At 43.9% G+C, this 12,377-nt stretch overlaps 3 protein-coding genes across 4 annotated transcripts in view; 2 read left to right on the top strand and 1 right to left on the bottom strand.

Annotated features, from left to right (window-relative positions):
* Positions 1-12,377, top strand: part of LOC130306231 (uncharacterized) — an 870,792-nt gene that overhangs the window by 171,569 nt on the left and 686,846 nt on the right. The gene's annotated exons all lie outside the window — the stretch shown is intronic.
* The window catches only part of LOC130277291 (zinc finger protein 345-like), a 304,690-nt gene that overhangs the window by 79,848 nt on the left and 212,465 nt on the right, over positions 1-12,377 (bottom strand). The window lies entirely within an intron of this gene.
* The window catches only part of LOC130299635 (zinc finger protein 420-like), a 41,186-nt gene continuing 30,259 nt past the window's right edge, over positions 1,451-12,377 (top strand). Inside the window, exons 1-4 of the mRNA XM_056551481.1 lie at positions 1,451-1,501; positions 1,788-2,745; positions 4,683-4,810; positions 6,243-6,319. Coding sequence (XP_056407456.1) covers positions 1,459-1,501; positions 1,788-2,745; positions 4,683-4,810; positions 6,243-6,319 — 1,206 coding nt within the window. The 5' untranslated portion in view covers positions 1,451-1,458. The remainder of the gene's footprint in view (positions 1,502-1,787; positions 2,746-4,682; positions 4,811-6,242; positions 6,320-12,377) is intronic.

Raw genomic sequence — 12,377 nt, 5'->3', positions numbered from 1 at the left:
TGACACTGCTGGGACATTATACAGTAATGGAGGGGTCTGGTGATGACTGGAGAGGTGACACTGCTGGGACATTATACAGTAATGGAGGGGTCTGGTGATGACTGGAGAGGTGACACTGCTGGGACATTATACAGTAATGGAGGGGTCTGGTGATGACTGGAGAGGTGACACTGCTGGGACATTATATAGTAATGGAGGGGTCTGGTGATGACTGGAGAGGTGACACTGCTGGGTCATTATATAGTAATGGAGGGGTCTGGTGATGATTAGAGAGGTGACACTGCAGGGACATTATACAGTAATGGAGGGGTCTGGTGATGACTGGAGAGGTGACACTGCTGGGACATTATACAGTAATGGAGGGGTCTGGTGATGATTAGAGAGGTGACACTGCTGGGACATTATACAGTAATGGAGGGGTCTGGTGATGATTAGAGAGGTGACACTGCAGGGACATTATACAGTAATGGAGGGGTCTGGTGATGACTGGAGAGGTGACACTGCTGGGACATTATACAGTAATGGAGGGGTCTGGTGATGATTAGAGAGGTGACACTGCTGGGACATTATACAGTAATGGAGGGGGTCTGGTGATGACTGGAGAGGTGACACTGCTGGGACATTATACAGTAATGGAGGGGTCTGGTGATGATTAGAGAGGTGACACTGCTGGGACATTATACAGTAATGGAGGGGTCTGGTGATGATTAGAGAGGTGACACTGCAGGGACATTATACAGTAATGGAGGGGTCTGGTGATGACTGGAGAGGTGACACTGCTGGGACATTATACAGTAATGGAGGGGTCTGGTGATGATTAGAGAGGTGACACTGCTGGGACATTATACAGTAATGGAGGGGTCTGGTGATGATTAGAGAGGTGACACTGCTGGGACATTATACAGTAATGGAGGGGTCTGGTGATGACGGTATCATTGTGTGTCAGGTTCCTATAAGGTGTCAGGATGTGGCGGTCTATTTCTCCATGGAGGAGTGGGAGTATGTAGAAGGACACAAGGATCTGTACCAGGACATAGTCATGATGGAGGATCACCGGCCCCCCACATCACAGGGTAAGAAGAGACATATATATATAGATATCACTCTCACTACCTAGTAACATAGAAATCTATCCAGCACTGATGTATTCATTCCCTGTTTGTTCCCTACAGATGGAGTCATTGATAGAAATCACCCGAGAGGTGTCCCCGCCCTCTGTATTCCCAGGACTGTCCAGAGGGAAATGTCCCAGAGAAGCATCAGGTAGATGAGGCTGATCCTATATCTCTATAGGGGGGTCCTGCAGTCATAGATGTGGGGGTAGATTTTGGGGGTCTCTGTTGCTCCTCCTGTCTGCTGTATTGTAGTGAATTGTTCTATATGTCACATCAGGGTGGGAGATCTGACTAATAATAAAGTGGAGGATGAAGAAGAGAGGATGAGGGCCATCACCCGTGTATGAGGGAAGTGAAGGAGGAAATTCCAGGAGGTGTTACCCCAGGTATGTAATAATTCCAGGAGGTGTTACCCCAGGTATGTAATAATTCCAGGAGGTGTTACCCCAGGTATGTAATAATTCCAGGAGGTGTTGTCCCAGGTATGCAATAATAATTCCAGGAGGTGTTTGCCCCAGGTATGTAATAATGGATAATCTTTGCTGGAATCACACATGCAGTTTTTCTGGCAGTTTTGATGCAGTTTTTAGACCCAAACCAATAAGTGACTCAACAAGAAGAAATCATTTAATGTTTTTCCTGCCCAATAAAATAACGTTTTTACCTCAACAGAAAATCCCAGTAAGAATTCTGAGGGAAACTTCATGTTATCCCTGAATGATAAAGGAGAAGATGAAGATATGATGGAGCGCTCCTCAGGAGAAGACCTCCTTACCCCTAATGTCCATCCAGATCTATCCTATAATAATCCACCTGATCATGAGGAACCTTCTCCTGACCAACCACACATTGTTACCACAAGGACAGATCAGGAACATGGGAAAGGTTTATGTTGTGATGAATGTGGGAAACAGTTTGCTAGAAGAGCACATCTTTTTAGTCACAGGAAAATTCACCCGGGGCGGAAGCCATATTCATGCTCAGAATGTGTGAAATGTTTTGCAAGCAAATCCGACCTTGTTAAACATGAGCGATATCACACAGGAGTGAAGCCATATTCATGTTTAGAATGTGGGAAATGTTTTTATTTGAAATCAGATCTAGTTAAACATGAGCGAATTCACACAGGAGAGAAGCCGTATTCATGTTCAGAATGTTGGAAATGTTTTAAAACTAAATCAGAGCTTGTTACACATGAAAGAATTCACACAGGAGTGAAGCCATATTCATGTTCAGAATGTGGGAAATGTTATACACAAAAATCACTTCTTGTTGTACATGAGAGAATTCACACAGGAGAGAAGCCATATTCATGTTCAGAATGTGGGAAATGTTTTAAAACTAAATCACAGCTTGTTACACATGAAAGAATTCACACAGGTGTGAAGCCATATTTATGTTCGGAATGTGGGAAATGTTTTACACAAAAAGCAAGTCTTATTTCTCACAAGAGAATTCACACAGGAGAGAAGCCGTATTCATGTTCAGAATGTGGGAAATGTTTTAAAACTAAATCAGAGATTGTTGTACATGAGAGAATTCACACAGGAGAGAAGCCGTATTCATGTTCAGAATGTGGGAAATGTTTTATTACTGTAAGAAAACTAATGAATCATCAGAAATGTCACATACGGAAAAATCTCCAATGATGTTCTGTATGCAGAAAATGTTTTACATGAAATCAGATTTTAAAACTCTTCAAAGAATTCACATTAACCCTTTCCTGAAAATTGGGTACATATGCCTGATAAAAAAAAGGTTGTCCGGCTGCAACACCACATACCTGTGCCTGATTGAAATAAAGTGTCGCAGTGCCGCCGGGTGCTGTGACAGTTTAATGAGCTCCGCTATGCAGCACAGGTGACCATCCCTAAAGCCGGCTAGAGACCACTTGCAGCTTCCCCTGCCCGGCAGTACTGACAGACCAATAGTAAGATATCATTTGATTAATATGTCTTCCCTTAGTCTCCTTCAGCAGCACAATATGGGGGGGGGGGGGGGGTTCACGCCCCTGTGCGCCAACGGGACTTAGGATTTTTAATAGTAAAATCAATTAGGAGCCCCCTCCCCTTTAGCCCATATAACAGGCTCACCTCCGTAACGCAGCTATATTTATAAAGTAGAAAATAAGAATAAAAATAAAGTATTGGGGGGGGGGGGGGGGAGTCTTGTGCTGCTGAAGGAGACTAAGGGAAAACAAATTATCAAATATCTTCCCTAGCATCTCTGTTCAGCAGCACAATATGGGGATATAGCAAGGAGAGTACCCCATAGGGAGGGTCTCAATGCTTGGCAGTATTGATAACTGACTTACAAAAACTCGGCTGTTCAGACAGTCTGGACTGTGTTCTATAAAACCTAAAAAAGGTAGATGGACTAGCCCAAGTACCGGCTGAACATATCTGTTTAATTGGAACAGAACATCTCTCTGCCCAGGATGGACCTACCAACCGAGTAGAATGAGCATTGCAAAAAGGAGGGGGGTCTAACCCCTCTAAAGTGTAACAAAAATGTATAGAGCCAGATATCCACCTGGATATAGTGGGTTTAGAGGCCTTTTTGCCCTTATTAGGACCCTGGAAAGAGACAAATACATTTTGCTCCTTCCTAAATGGAAGTGTTCTTTCAAGATAGATCTTGAGACATCGAACATCTAAATTCTTTAGAAGTTGGTCCACATTTTCTGGAAGAGTAGGTAGTGCAATCAGCTGGTTGGTGTTCTGGAAGGATGCACATTTTGGTAGAAAAGTAGGGAGAAATCACAATAGGACCTTGTCCTCGAGAAAAATAGTATAAGGCTCCTTAGAAGATAGAGCCTGTAATTCACCTACCTCTTTGGCCGAGGTGATGGCTAATAAAAATGCTGTCTTCAAGGAAAGCAATTTTATATCAATGTCCTGGATGGGTTCAAACGGATGAAGAGACAACTTCTTAAAAACCATGGGAATGGTCATGGCATCCACTACTGACGGATTGTCCTCTGGATACAGGGAGCAATAGATCTCGAGTTTCGCGTTGACTCTTGTGGCCATCAAGTCCACCTCTGGTACTCCCCACATTTCGGTTAGTTGGAGAAAAACTGATGGGGTTAGTGACCATTCCCCTGGTAGTGTGGTGTCCCTGGATAGGCAGTCTGCGAGCACATTGTGTGTCCCCCTGATGTGAACTGCAGATATCTGTGATAACCAGTTCTCCGCCCAATACATGATCCTGTCTACTTCTCTGAGTAGGATTCCTGATCTGGTGCCCCCTTGCTTGTTGATGTACTATACCAACGCTGTGTTGTCGGTTTTGATCTTTACTGGCTTCTCCCTGAGGAGAGGGGCAAAGTGTAGAAGGGCCAAATAAATGGCTCTCAGTTCCCTGGCATTGGATGACGACATCCTTTCTGCCTGCTTCAAAGTTCCCTGAACTGTTTCCTGAAGCATATGGGCTCCCCATCCGGTGTCTGAGGCGTGGGTGGTAAGTATGATCCAGTTCGGCTCCTAAGTGGTCGCCATCCTGTAGGCGTGTCCACCAAGTGAGGGAGCCTCGAACTGACGCTGACAGACTTATCTTCTTGTCTAGGCTGGATAGAGATCTGTTCCATTGTTTGAGGACTTCGGACTGTAGCGCCCAAGGAACTGCCTCTATAGAAGAGGACATGAGCCCTAGGACCCTCATTAAGGTTCTTATCGATATCTGGCGAAGTCTGAGTAAATGTTTCACAGCAGCTATTAGACAGACCTTTCTCTCCAATGACAGATAAAGAATCATCTGATCTGTGTTGATTCTGAATCCAAGAAAAGATCCCCTTGTGGATGGGTGGAGAAAATTTTTTGATTTACTACCCAGCCTAGATCGTGAAGAAGTCTGAGAATTATCTGAATATGCTCTATCAATAACTCTCTGGACTCTAATAGCAGCCAATCGTCCAGGTAAGGGACAACTCTTATCCCCTTTAAACGAAGCACTGCCATCATGGCGGAGACCTACCTTCGTGGAAATGAAGGTGGCTGTCAAGATCCCGAAGGGCAGGACTCGAAACTGTAGATGCAACTGGGTTCCTTGAACCCACACTGCAAACTTTTGTGAATGGGGATGTGGAAGTATGCATCCTTTAGGTCAAGGATGCTAGAAAATCCCCCTGCTGAAGTATTGTCTTCACTGTGCGGATAGTCTCCATTCTGAATTTCTTCCTGACAATAAACTGTTTAGATATCTGAGATCTATTATCAACCGATTTTTGCCTGATGGCTTGGGAACTAAAGAGATGGGAGAGTACACTCCACTTCCTACTTCGGAGGGGAAACTGGTCCTACTGCTCTTTGGGCAAGAAGTTCCAGAATGGACTCCTCCAGTATCTCTCTCTTTGGAGAACTCAACTGGGGAGAAAAAAATCAACCTTTCTCCAGGGCACTGATGGAGAAGCGGTAAATACCGGTCTGAAATTGATAGGACAAACTTGTCCTGAATTAAACGTTCCCAGGCAGGAAGAAAAAAATGAAGACTGCCCCCCACAGACTCAAAACATCAAAAGTCAGTTTCTTGTTCTCCCTCATTAGAGGAACACAGCACCTCTTTTTTGACCTCTAGAACCTCTCCCTCTGTAACTCTGATGCCCACGTCTGGATCTGGGAGGGGAGTATCCTCTACTGGTAATTCTTCGAGCGGATTTTGCAAGGGGCAAGGATTGTCCCTTTCAGTCAGACATAGCCTCCATAATGCCATCTAATTGAGGGCCAAATAATTTTCCTGGAACAAAATCAAGATTACAAAGTTGAAACTTGGAAGAATTGTCTGCTCCCCAAGGGCGTATCCACAAAGCCCTACGGGCAGCAGTAGAGAGGGCCATAGCTCTAGAGGCAAGGGTAATCTGTTGCGCATCGGAATCAACCAAAAATCTATGGCCTGGTTGACTTTCCTGAAGCTATCCAAGATATCGTCTTTCTTGACTCCAGAGTCAATATCATCTTGGGTTTGTGATAGCCATCTTTTTAAAACCCTTGAAACTTCATGAGTGGCTGCAGCCACTAGATAAACCCTGAGGCCGTAGAATAGGCTCTTTTTAATGTAAGTTCCATTCGTCTGTCCATGGAATCTTTCAAATTAGACCCATCCTCAGCAGGAAGAATGGTCCTTTTTTAGATAATTTGGAAACGGCGAAGTCTACCTTGGGTGGCTCAAGCCAGGAAGAAGTCTCCTCTTCAGAAAAGGAGAACAAGGTACGAAACCTCTTGGCTATAACTGGAGCCTTCTCAGGGTTTTTAAATTCTCTTTTCATAAGGGATTTTTTGGTCTCATTAAAAGAGAAGACCCTCGGACCCTTGGAAGTAGAAGGGGTCTCTCCATCTTCAGGCAGTCCTTCAGTCTGCATTAACTTAATACATTTTTGAATCCTTTCAATGGGAAACAGACTGAGTGAGTTGAGAATCTTTCTTGTTCAGAGTCAGTTGAAGGATATGCCACATCAAGTACAGTATAATCGTCGCCTAGAGATGGAGCCATAACCCTTCTGGATTTCTTAGGCTTGGATGGGGACAAGGCTAATTTGTCCTAACTTCTTAAGAGTCCTGAACCCAAATCACTACGTCCCTGACTGTGGGTTCATCAGTGTCCATAGGATTGGGTCTACAGATACTGCACTCAGCGTAAGGGTAATCGTCCAGAATTGGGTTGTCACATTTCCTACAAGAGAAATGTTTTCTCTTGGTGGTGGCTTTGACCCAGGGTCAAGAGGAGGATAGAAAAAATTAGATTTTAGAATAGTAGCTACAACACAGAGTGCTACTCTAATAAGAAGTGGAAACTAGAAAGAATCGCGCTATTTTAAGTTAAAAATGCACGACAAAACAGCTAAAGAGTAAACCGGAAGAAGCACAGTGTGTACTTCCGGTTTATTTCCCACGTGAGGGTGGCGCAGAGCGCCGCCCACCCCCTGCAGCACTGCTACACGGGAGACGCGGGAGCCCGTGCGACACACAGCTGGACTAAGAAAAACTCTGCTGCGTGACGGAGGTGAGCCCGTTATATGGGCTAGAGGTGAGGGGCTCCTAATTGACTTTACTATAAAAATTCCTAAGTCCCGTCGGCGCACAGGGGCGTGAAACACCCCCCCCCCCCCCCATATTGTGCTGCTGAACGGAGATGCTAGGGAATGATAGAGTTGCGGGGTCTCCTACTTGCCCCTCCTTTGGTGCTTCAGTTGATGAAGCGATCGGAGGAGCTGCGCTCCGATCCTTAGTTAACCCTAATGCTGCCGTTAGTGTGACTGCAGCCTCTATTAGTGTTATAGAGGGAGCTCCCTTTGTTCCTTCTTTGTGCCCCACAAAGTAATCGTAGCCATGGCAAGCAGAGGTTTGACATTGGCTTCTGTTGTCATGACTACAAAAGCCGATCAGACTTGGGAATAATACAGTGCACTACAGATGTGTATAATGTGTGATCAGTAAAATAATACAAATATGTAAATAAATGTGTAGTAAAAATGTGAAAAATCAAATATATGATCACAGTATGCAGTATTATTCAGCCACAGTATGGTGATTTTATGCATTAAAGGGGTACTCCGGTGAAAAACTTTATTTTTTTAAATCAACTGGTGCCAGAAAGTTAAACATATTTGTAAATTACTTCTATTAAAAAATCTTAATCCTTCCTGTACTTATTAGCTGCTGAATACTACAGCGGAAATTATTTTCTTTTTGGAACACAGAGCTCTCTGCTGACATCATGAGCACAGTGCTCTCTGCTGACATCTCTGTCCATTTTATGAACTGTCCAGAACAGCAGATGTTTGCTATGGGGATTTCCTTTTTACCCTGGACAGTTCCTAAAATGGACAGAGATGTCAGCAGAGAGCTCTGTGTTTCAAACGGAGAAGAATTTCCACTGTAGTATTCAGCAGTTAATAAGTACAGGAAGGATCAAGATTTTTGTACTTTCAATCTTCTTTTTTTTTTATTTATTTTTTTTATTTGCAGTGAAAAGGATACAATTCAAAGCAATAGGGACAGACTCGGCTGTCAAATTTATAGGTTTTCAAAAAAAATTTCTTTACAAATGAGAAACAAAATAGTACAAACAATAACACCAACACATAAAACCATGGCCTGATTTACAAATAGGCGGATTGCTCACCGAGGCAAACCGCCGCAAACAACACTACCCGTGCGTCAATTTATTGCAAAATGTTTCATTTGTGACCACTACCTATTGAAGTACCAAACGTAGGCCCCGAATTTGAGATCAGATGAATTGTAAGGGCTCGGCCTTTTGGATCTATATGTCTATGTATTGAAATGTTAGTACCTATCCTCCGTCTCTAGAAAAAAGAGGGGATGGGGGGGGGGGGGAGGGGGATGGGAAGGAGGGGGAACCAACCTGAAGAAACCTTGTGTCAACTCTAATTCAAATATTTCTACAATAGGTAGAGTCCGCCCACTGCTTCCACCTGGTCTGGAATTTAATCATTCTGCCTGAGCCCATAGCTAAAAAAAAATTCAAAAGAGTAGATAGTATTTTTTCAATAAGCTCTGCAAATGATGGAATTTTGTCAGATTTCCATCTACAGGTTAGTAAATTTTTCGCAATTATACATATAATACACAGGATCTCACGGTTAGCGGGAGGAACCATATGTAAGCCCACAAAGAGCAGGGCCAAACTGGGAGTCCAAATGATTATATGTCCACACAGTTCTCTAACCAATCGACCAACCAGGGCCCAGAATGGTCGGATCATGGGGCATAGCCAGAGAATAGTATATAGTGTCCCTCTGCCACTATAGCCTCTCCAACAGAGATCCGACGATCCAGGATATGCTCTGGCTATTTTGTCTGGAGTGAAATACCATCGTAACGATGTTTTGTAAGCCGATTCGATGTGGGAAGAACAATGTAAGGGTCTACGAATATATTTGAATGCATAGCGCCAATCTTCCGTATCTATATTTATAGCTAAATCTTTTTCCCATAGTCTTAATGGGTATGTTTTTACACAGATGTTAGATTGTAGGTAGTAGGCATAGAAGGGTTAAAGGCCCTTCATGGATGATGCTAATATTTTGAGGGTCATTTTTATGTATTCCCATGCAGGAAGGTACTAGAGATTGTATGAAGTGTCTGACCCTCAGGTATTTATAGAAGTCCGTACGGGGTAGGTTGTATGTAACCCTTAGGGATTCAAAGGTTTGCAGCGTTCCCTCACCATATAAGTGCCTGATATGTGTGATGCCTTGAGTTATCCAATATTCTAGTGTTAAATCAGTAAGAGAAGCTTGGACCAAGGAGACGGGAAGATCCTGCACGTCCAAGGGTATAAGTTGCTTCGTAGCCCGTAGATAATCTACCCAGGTTGTGTATGACGTCTGGAGTAATGGATTGGACAGCTGGGGGGGGGGGGGGGGCGGGATCGACCAGGCGGGGGAAAGAAGATCATGTAGACTAAAGGGAAAAGCTAAGCGGTTTTCTATTACAACCCATGGGGTGTCCATCGTCATGCACCACCATTTTTTCAACATAGCGACTATGGTCACTACATAATAGCCCTTTATGCTAGGAACTCCAATTCCCCCCGCCTGTGGCGATCTGACTATTATTGTAGCTGCCAACCTTGGTTTTTTCCCTGCCCAGACAAATCTAGATAGTATAGATTGGGAGAGCTATGGGGAGAGTTCTAAATAGATATAGGAGTTTTGGGAGCATAAACATTTTAAAGGTCGCCACCCTTCCCGTCCAAGACACGTCAGACCTAGAGAAGTTAACCGCATCTCTCTCCAGTTCTAACAACATGGGAAGATAATTCGCTTTATATAAGGAAGAGTGTGGGTATGTGACATGTAGTCCAAGGTAGTCAATACCCTGTGCAGGAACGAAGGGTGGCATCTAATTCGGGAGGGAGGTTGAGGGGCAGGATCTGGGTTTTTGAGCTATTAAAGGGGTACGCCGGTGAAAACCTTTATTCTTTTAAATCAACTGGTGGCAGAAAGTTAAACATATTTGTATATTACTTCTATTAAAAAATCTTAATCCTTCCAGTACTTATTAGCTGCTGAATGCTACAGAGGAAATTCCTTTCTTTTTGGAACACTGATGACATCACGAGCACAGTGCTCTCTGCTGACATCTCTGTCCATTTTAGCAACCGTGCAAAGCAGACGTATGCTAAGGGCCGCATGGTGGCTCAGTGGTTAGCACTGCTGCCTTGCAGTGCTGGGGACTTGGGTTCAAATCCCACTAAGGACAACAATAAATAAAGTGTTATTATTATAATAACGTCAGCAGAGAGAACTGTGCTCGTAATGTCATCAGAGAGCATTCCAAAAAGAAAAGAATTTCCTCTGTAGTATTCAGCCGCTAATAAGTACAGGAAGGATTAAGATTTTTTAATAGAAGTAATTTACAAATATGTTTAACTTTCTGCCACCAGTTGATTTAAAAGAAAAAAGGTTTTCACCGGAGTACCCCTTTAAGGTGATAATACGAGAGGAAGCCGTACTTTGCAATGTCTTCTAAAACCGCTGGGAGGGAAGTGGAGGGGTTTGTTAGGGACAGCAAAATGTCATCCGCGTATAAAGAGATTACATGGGAGGAAGAAGCTAAAGAAACTCCCGCAATGCGAGGGTCTGACTGTAGTGTCCGAACCAATGGTTCTAAAGATAAAATGTACAACAGGGGGGAGAGTGGACATCCCTGCCGTGATCCATTCGTGATAGAGAACTCCAAAGACAAAGCTCCATTTGCTAGCACCCGTGCTGATGGTTGGGAGTATAGCGAGGAGATCACACATAGCACCCCTCCTGCAAAGCTCATGAGTACTGCAAAACCGAAGGACCATCTTAATCTATCAAAGGCCTTGTCGGCGTCTAATGCAAGGATCACGGCAGGGATGCAGGAGGTTTCTATGTGATGGAGAATATGAAGCAATTTCCTAGTGTTGTCAGATGTCTGTCTCCCGGCTATAAAACCAGATTGATCGGGGCTTATGAGGGAAGGGAGTATTACCGATAATCTGTTTGCAAGAAGTTTTGCATAGATTTTTATATCCTGATTTAGAAGCGATATTGGCCTGTAATTCTGGGGAAGATCCGTGGATTTACCTGGTTTAGGAATAGTAGTAATTAGAGCTTGTAAATTGTCTTTGGGTAACTGACCCAACAACATAGCTCGTCTACAAAAATCACGCAGGGGAATAGAGAGGGAAGTGCGAAATGTCTTCTAATATGTGCTAATGAATCCGTCTGGGGCTTTACCCGACGGCAGGGTTCAAATTCTATTCTCAATATCGTCCGATTGTATTACTGCATTTAAGGTGACTAATTGTGTATCCGTGAGGGTCGGGAGATTACGTTTTGTAAGGTAGGTTTGGATGGCCCAAGAGGCATCGGGGAGTGTGGGAACGAAATCCTGCAAATTATATAGTCATGATTAAAAAGCTTGAAAGTCATCCGCTATATCTTTAGGAGTATAAAGGGTAGAACGGTTATCAGGGTGGGTACGTTTAGGAATACGGGAGCGCATATGTTGTGCCTTGAAGCGATGAGCCAGAAGCTTCCCCGCTTTGTCTTGAGCATAGTAAGTTGCTCTAGTTTTTCTATAGGGTTTTTCGAAAGCGGTCAACATACAGCACCTCAGGTCCCGTCCCAAAGCTCCAAGCTGAGCTGTTAGGATCGTGGAGGGGGCGAGTCTATTAGTAGCCTCTAAGGTTTTAATCTGAGCTAATAATGAATTAATTTGGTTATATTTTATACACATTCCCCTCACCACTGCTTTATGGCAGTTCCACAACGTGAAAGGTCATGTATCCAGTATTTCTGGATATCCTCACGTAGACGTTGGGAATACTCCCGGTGGGACAGCAGGAATTGACTCATACGCCACATGTAGGCCTGCGGAGATGTAACCGTATCAGAAAGGGTCAGTGTGATAACAGCATGGTCAGTCCATGTGATCATCTCTATAGAAGAGCTAATTGACGCTTGCAGTAAGGAGCAGCCCACCAGGAACATGTCCAACCGAGCATAAGAGTTGTGTCCTGCTGATAAGAATGTGTATTCGTTCGCTGATGCTTTATGAATTCGCCATATATCATATCGTGTTTCCACGCCCATTCTGAGAGAGTGAAGGAAGGCGTGCGTGTGAGGTAGAGTCAATGTGGGGATCCATAACTATTATAGTCGCCGCATAGTACCAAAGTGCCCCAATTTTGCCCATTCGCTAGTGTTAACAGTTTGTTTAACCCCTTAAGGACCGGGGTTTTTTCCGTTTTTGCATTTTCGTTTTT

Source organism: Hyla sarda, chromosome 1, assembly GCF_029499605.1.
Source record: "Hyla sarda isolate aHylSar1 chromosome 1, aHylSar1.hap1, whole genome shotgun sequence".
NCBI classification, from domain to species: Eukaryota; Metazoa; Chordata; class Amphibia; order Anura; family Hylidae; genus Hyla; species Hyla sarda.
The sequence above is the reverse complement of the archived record's forward strand: the minus strand, read 5'-3'. Positions and strand labels throughout refer to the sequence as shown.